The sequence below is a fragment of the Larus michahellis genome, chromosome 2, assembly GCF_964199755.1.
Source record: "Larus michahellis chromosome 2, bLarMic1.1, whole genome shotgun sequence".
In the NCBI taxonomy this organism is placed as follows: domain Eukaryota; kingdom Metazoa; phylum Chordata; class Aves; order Charadriiformes; family Laridae; genus Larus; species Larus michahellis.
This window is the reverse complement of record NC_133897.1, coordinates 138,415,300-138,428,224: the sequence shown is the minus strand read 5'-3', so window position 1 is coordinate 138,428,224 and position 12,925 is coordinate 138,415,300. Positions and strand designations below refer to the sequence as shown.

Here is a 12,925-nt window from a genome sequence, read left to right as displayed (position 1 = left end):
AAGTCGACGTTAAAGGCTAATTTTAAGACCTTAACTGCAATTTTGAACGGTGCAGGCGCTGAGGCAACCCCGCCCGGCGACCGTTACCTCACGCGCCGCGGGCAGCGACCATGCCCCTTCTCGCCGCCCTCCGCGCAGGCGCAGCGGCGGGAGGGGGCGGAGTTAACGGCCTCTTTCCCCGGCGCCTGCGCACTGACGGGGCTGCGCGCCTCAGCGAGAGGGGAGGCAGCGGCGGCGGCGGTTACAGCGGTGGATCGCGGTGAGCCTCTTCCTCTTTCCTCAGCCGCCATTTCGGGGTATCATGAAGGGAATGCGCCGCTGCCCCGGGGGGCTGTGTGGCCGTGTCAGCGCTGACAGGGCCACACAGCCCCCCGGTGGCCGCGGGAGGTGCTGTCGCTCCGGCCGCGTTATGTGGGCCGCCCTTCAGCCCGGGTTCCAAACCTTTACTCTGAATGCATGGCCTGGGATTGCGGGACAAACTCGTCATGGGGCACCCAGAGACGACAAAACATAGCTGGGGCAAAAAAACCCCACTTTTCTCAGTCAGTGTAGGTGCTGGTATTTAATTAGAGTATTTGTTCTGGAGTTACTGTTTTAGTGAGGGTTTAGATGTAAATGATGTAAAATGACCTTTAAAGGTCCCTTCCAGCCCAACACATTCTGTGAGTCTAAAATGTACTTAAGGTTCCACCAGTCCTACCAGTCGTTTGTGGATAACAGAGTAACTTTTACCTAGTGCCAATTCTTTGTCTGTTTGTAGACGCATACCTGGATCTGTTCTGTCTGTACCCAGTTCTGTGTTCTGACAAAGTTATTTCTGTGTTTATTTAACAGAATCTGTACTTTGCCTGCTATGATAAGTAAAGAACGTTATCAACATAATTGAAGCTTCATACCTTTTGCGTTCTACCTAGCTTTTGTAGCCATCTCTACCTGTTAAGGACCAAGGCTGAAGAAGGCAAGGACAGTTAGATCAGGATGCTTGGAGTGGAGACTTCTGTATTGTGTTAATTGCACAGGGTTTGGGTTTTTTTTATACTGTCTCAGTGATGTTTTTTTTATAATTTACCTAATCTTTGTGAATCTGCAAGTGTTAGAAAACTGCTACCCACGTCATCACTTAAAAACTAGCTCACTTTAGTAGGAGATACCCAGAAGGCTTCTGAAAGGGATAGGTCTCAAAAATGAAACAGACTTCCAAAATTCAGAATACCATTACATCTTTGAATGAATTTGTGGTCTGTTAAGGGTGTATCAGAAATAACGTATAATATGCTGATTTGTATTTTGCATTCCTCGTGAAAGTAGAGATGCATGGAAGATGAGGTGGCTAGTATTGCTTCATAATACTTAAGAATGTAGAAAATGCTTTTAAATGACAGGGATCTTGTAACTGTCTCATGTAGAATCAAAACCATTTTATATTTCTGTTTGGAGTAAACCCCTAGAACAAAGCACAGAGGACTAAAATACAGAAAGGACAGATTTGGCGTTTAAGATTCTAGTCTTCTAATTTAAGATATTCAAAGTCATTTAAACCATACTTAAAAATAGACTAAGGTGTATGTCAACAGTTTCTGCAATAAATTACAGTGAAGATTCTAGTATTTTTAAGCAAAAAGGCCTTGAGCTGTACACTGTATTTGTGAATGTGCCTGTGTGTAACCACACGATTTGTTTTTCAAAGCCTTTATGTATATTGAGGTCAGTGTCTAAATGTAGAATTTTGTTTATCCATGTACCTTTCAAGACTGAGGCTCTGTACTTGTTAATGTTTTTACGTTATGCCTTTTTGGTAATCACAAAATGTGGGAAAAAGATCTGGTAACTTAGACTAATATTAATACTCTCTAAGTTATTTTTTTTCAGAGTAGAGGATAGGACAAACTTCCATATTCCATCAAGGAGAAAACAGTGCAGTCCAGAACAAGGGGGGCAGAAAATCAGAACTTGTAAAAAAATAGCCATAATAATGTTTGTGTTAATCTGTCCTTTTCATAGGCTGTATATCTAAGAAAAGATGGCAGACCCTTGGCAAGAATGTATGGATTATGCAGTTGCTTTAGCAAGGAAAGCTGGAGAGGTAAGTATAACCTATTTATAAATACTAACGTTATTTATTGAGTCTAGTATGTATAGAGCTTTTAAAGGAGCTTTGATATTGTATATTCTTCTAAGGAGTATTTTATCAAAAATATAAATTAGCAGAATCATTCAGTGATGTTCAGGTTCAAGATTGGACTGTCTTTCATGCTTACAGCTTGGTTAATTTAAGAAAACAACTTTGCACCTTTCTTTGTACCGGAGTCTGATTAAAGAACAAGGATTAACTTTTGTTTCTTAACTTTGATTAAAAAAAATAAATAAATTCTGAAGTGTGGTAAACAATGAGCACCTCTTAAACTGCACCCGTGTATCTTTTACCACCTGAAAGCTGTTGACAGTCTTTCTTACGAACTCCTCAGTCAACTTTGTACAGTGACTTGTTGGTACAAGATAATCATATCGTGTTCTCTTTATGAAGACTGCTTTACTTCTGTAAATAAGAAGCATCCCTTGCAGTATCGGTATTTTGCCCATTTGTGATCTAAGAAGGCTTAAAACATGACAGAGTTTGCACATCTTGGCAGAGCCTCAGCATAAGAGTGGTTATTAAATGTTCAGTTCTTGGTAGTTCTGCTTGGTACATTTGAAGGCTATTGCTGTGGCACATGTACAGATTCTGTCCCCTGGAGCTGCAGAACCTGCAGAACATCGTCCCTGCAGTGACCTCATTAAAGTCTTCCCTCAAAATCTCCTAAGTAATAGTAAAATAATTCTGTGGGCTGTGAGGCATGGATTCTTGCTTAAGCTGACTCTGATTGTTTTAAGATCATAAATGCAGGGTCTGGCTAAAAATAGCTGACTTAAGCTCAGTCTTAAGTGTTTTGTTCAATTCTGGCATTTAAATTTATAAATATAAAACTTGTCCTAGGAAAATAGAGCTTAGTTTTATGTACCAGTGGATCTTCTTGTAGTACTTAGATTTAAGGTCATGTAAAAGTTTGTATTGAGTAGGGACTGAAGATAGATGCAAGGGTAGGCCCCAGCTCCTGCAGTTAAATCCAGGTTTTGTCATTTTTTGTATTTGTGTTTTGTATGTACAGTATAGAAAATTTCAGTAAAAATGATGCTCAGGTTTCTGGGAAAACTACTATTTTCCATACTGTTAATGAAGAAAAAAAAATTTTCCCCCCTTTTGTTAACAGATAATCCGTGGAGCACTCAAAGAAGAAATATCTGTTATGACTAAAAGTTCGCCGGTAGATCTAGTGACAGAAACTGATCAAAAAGTAGAAAACTTCATTATTTCTTTGATAAAAGAAAAGTATCCTTCTCACAGGTATGGGTTCCTACCAATACACTTTTGATAGGGGAAGGCGAGAGGTGACTAGAAGAAGAAAACAGAAAGGTTGTGATTTTGCTTGGTAAAATTTCATTACAATTAGCATGCTGGAAAGTTACAGAATTCTCCCTTGCCCTCAGTATGTTAAGTATTTTAGAGTAGTAGTGGGCTGAAGTTTTGCCCAGGGCTGTACTAACAAAACAAGGTGTCTCCAGGGTCTACTGACATGAGTTTAGCCTTGCTCGGGACTTATGCTGAAAGGCACTTTGAGTTGAGCCAGCTGTAAATAACATCTTGGGTATTTGTGTTGGAGAATCAAAGGTGTCCCCAAGATACCTGGCATAATGGCTGAAACTTAATACAGTTTCCTTAAAGTGGGTTTGCTAATTTTTCTTGCATTTTCTTATTGTAGCTGTATATGTGAAACGCAATAAATGTGCATAGAATTGAAACAACTGCAGTGATACAAAATGTCAGTAACCTAACCAAATTAGTGCAAGCATACAGACTTACAGAATGACCTTGATAAACATCGTAGAATATTTTAGCTTCTTTTTATATTAGATAATTGATATCGCATTAGACATACTGGTGCTGAATTTGTCTTTCTAACGAATTACTCATCCGCCTAAATAACGATGCAGTCTCTCTCTTTTCTTTGTGAAGATCTGCTGCTTTTTGGAAACACGGTGTTTCTTTCTGAACAATCATCTTCACTTCCATAGTTAATCATAAAACTCCTAATCAATATTAAAGGGGCCTTATTTATTTACTCTCAGCAGTTCTCCTCATTTTACGTGTTTGTGGAGGAAAGCATGTGTTTGATGCATACTTTTCATAGGTTGAGTAATATGCGATTAAATTTAACATGCAAAAGGCATAGAAGATAATTCCACCCACTTAGAGTCATCCCAGTAATTTTGCAGTTCAAAACAAATACTTCCATTAGCAGCAAAAACTGAAATTTGGGTTCCTGTAGCACTGTGCCTTGTGTATTCCTTTGGGTTAGTATTATGGTTGAGCATGCAACTCTGCCATCTTCTTCAGGAGGAGCTCTGGTTTGGATTTCATCCCTTTACCATGTTACCATTTTTGTAATGCTTGTAAAACTAAACAGTTTTGAGACTAACAACTTTTTGTCACATTTGGATTGAAATCAGACTACAAATTTAACAGTTAATGCAGTGGTCTAACCAGAGGGATATGACCAGAAAGGCTTTCGTCAGTTAAAACACAAGCTAAAAAGTAGTGGTGTATAGTACAAATAAACTGAAAGGTGTAAATAGCTACAAGTATTCTGACTGAAATTTGATGATGCTGTTACTGGAAGAAATGATGAAAACTTCGATGTTAAAACATAAAGTTACTTACATAAAGTTCTTTCCCCACGTACTGTGATTATCTCTGACATCATAAATATTGTTGCAGACTTGGTCAGATGTGGTTAGTGCTTTCCAGATAAATTGTGTATTTCTCTACTTTTTCCATATGATCACTGATGGTGCAAAAACCTACATCTCACTTTAAGATTTTTTTAATTTCAAGGACACTTGTAATTCAGAACTTTTAAATGCTTTCTTTGTATCTTTTAAATGCGTTTGCTACTTCAGCTTCATCGGAGAAGAATCTGTTGCAGCTGGAGAGGGCAGCATTTTGACAGATAACCCCACGTGGATTATAGACCCTATTGACGGAACTACCAACTTCGTGCACAGGTCCACCTTTCTTTTTTTTTTTTTTTATGTTAGCAACTTCAACTGATTACCTTTTTTCTTTCTCCAGTTCCATGAAAGTAAGGTTTTGTCACTTTTTAAATTGCCTTAAAAGAGATACTGTGAACTTGTTAATAATTTCAAATTGTTATTTGCATTTATTGAGAGCTATTGGGCAGCTTTTGTAATCATTTTAGTATTTCTGTAAGTATTATAATAGTCTCAGTCTGTAACCAACAGCAGTTGTTCCATGAGAGGCCTGTACTGTATAGCAGGAGTCAGCAGCCTTTGGCAGAGGTGCCAAAGATAGGTGGACAGATTTTAACAGTAAAGCAACAGGATTTAGAATTAGGAGTTGTAGCATCTTCAGAGGTGTTGATTTCTAAGAAATTTCAAATTCATTAAGATTTAGGAGCTGCTACTGTGAAAATAAACAGAATATCACCAGTGATTGTTTAGTGGTATTTTGTACCAGGGTAAGGAGGGGAGTTTCAGTTTAGTGCCGACTGCCTATTCCTTCTGTCTTTGAAACATGACAGATTTTGGTCCTGATGAGCTTTTTATGAACGTACTTTATTCCAATTTTGAAATGGCTGCTGCTATTTGCACCACGGCTTTAAACAGCTGCTGAATCCTGCTAAATGACATGTTCAAAAAGCTGTAAAAAAAGAACCCATTCTGCTGGATTTACAGAATTAAAAGTCGTCTGTATTTTTTGCAGATCATAATTAAGGCAAATGTTTTGGAACTGCAAATTTTGAAAAGTAAAAAAACAATTATAAAAAAAATTAACTGGTTGATCATTAAAAACTTAGACTGAGATGCAGCCCACCATGTCCTATATACTCCCACTGTCTTCACTCTTCCCCCTACGTTCTTCCTTCTCACTTCAATATCTGTCTTTCTCGTTGCTTTGGTGGAGAAGGTGGAGGTGGGGGGAGAGGTGACTTGCTGCTTTTGATGAGACCGGCATGTTCCTCCTGAGAAAGGTTAGTAGTGTAGAGGCTTGCTTGTATTCTTTGGCTATAAAATGACAGTCACTAAGCTGTAACAGGCTTAGTTTCAGTGGGTGAAAAAGTTTGTATTTTAAATGCTAATTGGTGTTCTAGGGTCTATTTTCATAGTAAATTGTGCAAATTCCAGAAAATTATTATTTCCTATACAGTGCCAAGTTTCTTTTTGAAATATACATTACGTTTAACTGAATATTGTTTTTATTAAGAGTAAGCGTGGTAATGAAAGAAGCACAGTATCTCGCTATAAATTAGTGAAATGTTTTGTTTTGTAGGTTTCCATTTGTGGCAGTTTCAATTGGCTTTGTTGTAAACAAAAAGGTATACTTTTTATTACTTAATATCTAATCAATCAAAACCAAATTAATTCCTTGATGCTAGTTATAACTAAGATCTGTATTTTCACAGTAAATAGGAAGAAAGGGAAAAAAACCTCAAGGTATCTTTACTTTTTCTTGCAGATAGAGTTTGGAATTGTGTATAGTTGTATAGAAGACAAAATGTATACTGCCAGAAAAGGAAAAGGTGCATTTTGCAATGGTCAAAAACTTAAAGTATCAGGCCAAGAAGGTAAGTTGAACTGAGTATCTTATTTCCAGTAATTACATTTATTTTGAAAATGAGGCATCAACAGTTTTAGACCTGGATATATTTCTGTTTTTAGCTCATAGTTTTGTTTTGCAAAGACAGACTTTTTTTGGCCATGGGTTGTTCAGTTTTGGGAAACAACTTTTATGTTCTCTTTAATGCATTTAACATGCTTGTGATCTTTGCAAAAACAGGACTCAGCAATTGAAGATTTTATTCCCTGTGCGGTGTGTGTGTGTTTGTTTTTAATTCCCTGTATGTCTGTAATCCATCTGTGATTGTTCTTTAGAGTCTGTAATAAATCTACCAAACAATTCAGCTTCTTCCAGGTGTGAACTATTCGTTTAAATCAGTATCTCTCTTGTATACTTACTACCCTATGTGAAGTAAAATCCACACTTAAAGCGTCACCTTTAAAGATCTGAGAACTGTTCTAATTTTTGATAGCAATAGAATTTTATTTACTAATGACATCGATTAATGTATATGCACAATTGACTGTGCTTTGTTCGTTGTATTTTATTTTTTCCCTGCCATTTTCCATGTAAGAACAAATTTTTATACATTCAATATATGTAATATTTATATTAAAATACCTTTTAATCAGTCTAATAAGAAAGCAATGATGTAAACTCTGCTAATTATTATTATTGTATAAGTTGTACTGTTGGAAAAGTGAGGGTTTTTTTCTTTTCCAGACATTACAAAATCCCTTTTAGTAACAGAATTGGGATCAAATCGTGATCCAGAGACTATAAAAATAATTCTTTCTAACATGGAAAGACTTCTCAGTATTCCTATTCACGGGTAAGATATTTCCTACTTCTTATATTTACTGATATATGTTAATATGTACTGTAAATATGTAAATAAGATCATTTTCAGGAAGGATTGGTTGCATTACATTTGACACTTTAAATGTGAAACATGATTTAAATGTTTTTGTATAGTAGCTTCTGCAGAGAAACTCTTAAGTGTGTTTAACTTTTTCAAGCTGGGACATATATAAGAGACCCCTAACAATCAGTATTGAGAAGTAAAGCATGTTTGCTTTTGTAGGACTAAAATGTATTGTATTAGTTAAAAAAAAGAAATACAATTCTGTGCCTTTTTTTTTTTTCCCAGAAACACACTAGGGGTAAAACTGGATTAACAGAAGCTGTATTACAGTTCTTAGTTTCCTTTCCCTGTAGCAATGAAAATAATTGCTGGGTTTTTTATATATATCAGAAGACAAAAGTAGACCTCCCTTTTCTCTTTCAGCATCATAACTTTTTTTTTTAATTTGTCGAAGTAGTTGAAATTGTCCATAAACTGCTCTTATTTTGGTTACATTCCCTGCTTCCTCTCCTCTAGATAAGCCAAAGCCAACATTTCCGCAAACCATTTCATGTCTAAAGGTGGTTTCAGTAGACAGTTTCTTGTAACTCAACCCTACTCATGTTTCCAATCTCAAAGGGCTTTTAGTTTTATGCTGAAATTCTCAGAATTCTTGTTTTGACACTTCACATGTAGGTTTTTTTCTACTATCAATAAATCTGCTGTCATTAAAGAATATATGCTGAATTGTAGAGTAGAGAATACATTTTAGGTACATTGTCAGTTCAACTCTGGTATTTTATTTGTGAAGAATAAATGGAGATCGGAGTTGATATAAGTTGCTTCTTGCAGTAATTTAGCTGCCATCAGTTACAGTTTTATGTACTGATGATTAAAAAGCAAAGTAGAATAGCTGTTATTGTTTCACAGGTAGATATCTTCCATAATATGTTTTAGGTTAAGAAGCTGTTTAAGATTTATTTCCACTCTAAAACAAAATTGGTTAACAGAATTCATAAATGTAATTTCTGGTAATCTGCTATATTCAGAGAGCTCTTCAAGCTACTTAAGCAAAACTTTATTCCCAATTTTTCATTTGTTTCACTGCAGCTTCCATCTTATTTTCTCAGGCTCAGTTCACTTTGCGTATGACGCTTCTGTGTTCTCTGTACAGTGTACACAGACATTTTGACTTTCTTACGAACTGTTCTCAACTAAAAAAACAATTATGTCTCCTTTAGGATTAGAGCCGTTGGTACAGCAGCTGTGAACATGTGCCTTGTGGCAACGGGTGGAGCCGATGCCTATTATGAAATGGGGATTCACTGCTGGGATATGGCAGGGGCCGGAATCATTATTACCGAAGCAGGCGGTGTACTGCTAGACGTATCAGGTAAATACACGGGCATGCATGATACTCTTGTCCTTTTAAGTAGCTAATTGGGAGCAAAACATAGCTGAAATGAGAAGGCAAAGAGGTTTTTCAGTCCTCTTTCCAAGTTACCACTACTGAACAGAATTTCTATCCAGTTAATGGACAAAGAGAGAGTCAATTCTATGTTTTTAAGCTACAAGATAACCTTTACTCCCTTGGTTGAGCACCTGGAAGACTGAAAAAAAGACAGTAAACATACACTGAAGAGTGTAAAATGTAGCTCATATGAGATACCTGTTGTGTTAAATGCATTTTTATCTAGGGGCAAAACTTGGTCCTAAATAGCAATGTATCATTTACACTTGTTTTTTTCAACACTTATTTTCTTACCAACTTTCAGTTTTCTCTAGATATAATCTAGTTATTTTGCTTGCTTTGATTTCTAGGTGGACCATTTGATTTGATGTCTCGAAGAATAATTGCAGCAAGTAGTCGAGCTATAGGAGAGAGAATAGCCAAAGCACTTCAGATAATTCCTCTGAAAAGGGATGATGCAACTAACTGAATAACAAAACTACACCTTCAATGTAATTATACAATGTTGTCTCATACTCCCATGTGGTCATTGTTCTACACCTTGAACCTGATAAAAAGATAGATAAATAGATGGTAGTCTTTCAGCACTGGCGTGACTGTTAAGTAGTGTTTTGAGATTGGACCAACATTCTAAGTAAGCTTTTACTGTTAAGTATTTTATTCAACATCATGATTACATAAAGATCTATAAAAAGAAGCAAATATATACAGTTAGTATTTTCAAGTTTTATACTGCACTGGAAGGCATAGCAAAAAGACTCTGATGTATAGATAAGTAAAAATCTCTAGTTATGTAAGCGACAAAACAAAATTCACTGTCTTAACACCACATCATCACATCTGATCCTGAATCCAAAAAAGATGAAGACATTACTGTTTATCCAGTCTTTCTCTAGCCCATCTGTTGTCTTCTTCAGTGTTATCACTGTATCCATTTCCTTACCTGGTCACAGTTTTTTGTAGAGGTGTTCACATATTTCCAAACTTTTTTGTTGCTTGTAGTTTGGCTCTAATTTAAAGTTTTTATTACTTAGCTGTCATTGGTTTTGTACTCGTCATTCTGCCGTTCTTACGGTAGGTAAACGCATTCTCTTCTTTAGCCTTTTATGTGGTCAGTACACTTGCAGATTTATTACAGTTGCAAAAATAATACGTTTTGTGCCAGAAAATACGTGCATCTCCCAGAAATAAGTTCTGAGCACAACTTCTATCACTAAATGGACTTGCTCTAAATTGAGATGAAGTTATGATTTGCATTTGACTATTGGAATCAGCTGATCCTAGGTCCTCTATCTTATTCTTGGCAGTTACAATTCCTGTTAATTTTGCTTAGGTTTCTCCATGGATGAGTGTGTTTCAAAGTCTAAGGAATCATTAAAATCCAAGAGAGTTTTCAGTAACTCAGCTCACAAAAAAAATAAACCCATAGTCCAGATTTTTTTACTTCATTTTCTGTAAATTATAAAAGCACTGACCAACCAGGATCAGGTTTCCATTGTGTTATAGAGTGTAGAGGCACAAAAGAAGAGACATATCTAAACCTAAAGGGTTTATAAATCTAAGAAAGATTAGTAATTTTATTCTTGGTGTCAGTTGTTCTAAATTTCGAAAACTATACTGGTTCTTTGAATTTTTGTATTGAAGATTGTTAAAAGTATCAGTGTACTGTTCAAATAATTAATGCACTTTAAAAAAAAGATTTAACTTATCTAAGTTTTTAGAAGGGTTTTTCTGTGTCTGAAGCTTCCTAAAGAAAGCTGTCTTATTGGTGATCTGGTCAAGACACCGCAATGCTCTGGAAAACCTGACTCTTTTTACTGCTGTCCCGCTGTTTTTATTTTGGAAAACAGTGTTCTCTGTCTTGAAGTTTCAACAGATCTCTTATTATAAATTTCAGTCTTTTGTATCAGTTGATTTTTGCAGATTTTGCAGAAATATTTAATTTGAAGTTGTATCTAATGCCAGATGATTAATGTTAATGACATTTAAAAGTCTTGTCAAAAAGCCAGATGTACATTAATTTTTCTTTTTAAATTCCCGTTGACAAGGATAGAAACTTTTTAAGCATTTCACTGTAACTGATGTGGGATCATCATTATTTCTTGAGAAGTATGTCTGCTGTACCATTTGGGGCTTCAAGTAGCCTGGTCTAGCAGGAGGTGTCCCTGCCCATGGCAGGGCGGTTGGAACTAGATGATCTGTAAGGTCCCTTCCAACCCAAGCCATTCTATGATGATTTCTGTGGCTTTTGTATAACAAATTCTGCATAACTTCTTAAAACTGATTTATTGTGAAATGGAGACGTGTATAAAAAATACTTGAGATGGGAGAACACATTCGAAATAAATGTGCTTTAGCAGCAGTGGCTTCAGATGTGCTTCCTTTCTCAGTGTTCATCCGAGTACAATGCTGGGTCCCAACAAGCTGGATTTGTGGGCTTCAGACTTTCTCCAAGTTGAACACTTTCTCTTCTTGGCCTCTGATGTATGTAGATCAGAAACGGTTGTGCCCTTAGGTGAGATTATGTATACACCTGCAGTAGGCTTTTAGAGTGAATATTCCAACACCTTCCAATGAGATCATGGTGCATTAATCATCTCCAACCTCAGAGCTCAAACTATGGATTATCTTGCCTGTGATTTGTTTTGGAGGCCCATCAGTGGGTTGAAGCATGTGGCTTTCTCACTGTTAGCTTTCCTAATAATGCCCTTCCATGAAAAATTTATATGAATTTCCCATCTTGGCCCTCTCACTCTATTTGTGTTGGAGACCAGCCTAATTTTTTTTACTCTATAAATGTCAGCTTTTATCAATTGTCTGATTTCTTAATTTCAGTCTCCCTTTCAGGGGGATCAGAAATCCCCATTGTTTGCTACTTTGCTAAATATTACCTTCTCAGATAACACTTCATCTAGTATGTGTCCACTTTTTTTGGTATGTGAAAGGACAACAAAATGTAATTGTTAAGTATAAAGGCATTTTCTTTTTGGTTCTATGCTAGCTTGCAATTTTGCCAAATTTTTGTAGTGTTTTTTGTAGTGAAACAGAGAAGTTGATTGCTGTGTAATCAAAATGCTTTTGAGAGATTATATATGAGGGGTAGCCTCTCAGTGTTCAAAACAGTAAAATACCTGGGTTTGTTGCTTTGAAAGATGGAGTGACAGATAGATAATAATCTTAGATTTTGTTGTAATTTAAAATAAAGTTATATATTTACAAGATAGCTTTTGCTCGGCAATGAGACAATCAGAAAGGATTGCTCAATCCGTTCCTGTTACCACAGATTGCACAGATAGACTTTAATTAAGATCATAAGACTCAAATTAAGATCACGAATATCCCTCAAGAAGACATCAACAGTCCAGTATACAGGAAACTTTCTTACGTAGCTTTTCAGTGAACTCGTGACTTCAGCTGGCAAATTCTACTGTGGTTTGAATCTCAACTCTTGAGTAAAGGACACTCAAAACTTGCAAGTGCTAGAAGGAGGACAGCAGGCGGACGGACTCAGCAACTGGAGGAAGTGAAAAATTACAAGAAATGCTACTGGAAATTAAAGGACCACAGGGCCAAATTTAACCACTCCCTTCACCTTTACTTTAAGAGTTTGACTGAACGATCAACATCATCGCTATGTTGCTACAGAGCCGACTGCTGTTCTTAGCAAAGGTCTTCACAGTAGAGGTACCAATTTTTAGCCCAAGACTAAAATAATCAGTACTACAAAATAAGTAATACTGATTTTAGCACTGATATGTATAAAAAGGGGGAGGTAGCCTTAGCCTACCATGCTGGCTATCATCCCTGTTCACTAATCCTCTCCATTTATTGACTTGCTGATAGTTTGTGATTATTTTCTATGAAAACCTGCACAGCTTTGCTCCTTCAAAGGAGGGTGTTGCAGTAGATTCAATCCTTTAGAGCTTTTCCCAGCATG

General features: G+C 36.6%; 1 protein-coding gene across 1 annotated transcript; it reads left to right on the top strand.

The window, feature by feature from the left end:
• The first annotated feature begins 150 nt into the window (after positions 1-150).
• IMPA1 (inositol monophosphatase 1) lies at positions 151-11,350 on the top strand. Its single transcript, XM_074577344.1, has 9 exons — positions 151-259; positions 2,002-2,083; positions 3,249-3,382; positions 4,996-5,100; positions 6,386-6,431; positions 6,572-6,680; positions 7,397-7,505; positions 8,759-8,910; positions 9,339-11,350. The coding sequence occupies exons 2-9, from the start codon at positions 2,021-2,023 to the stop codon at positions 9,455-9,457; spliced, it is 837 nt and encodes a 278-aa protein (XP_074433445.1). The 5' UTR covers positions 151-259; positions 2,002-2,020; the 3' UTR covers positions 9,458-11,350.
• The last annotated feature ends 1,575 nt before the right edge of the window (positions 11,351-12,925 follow it).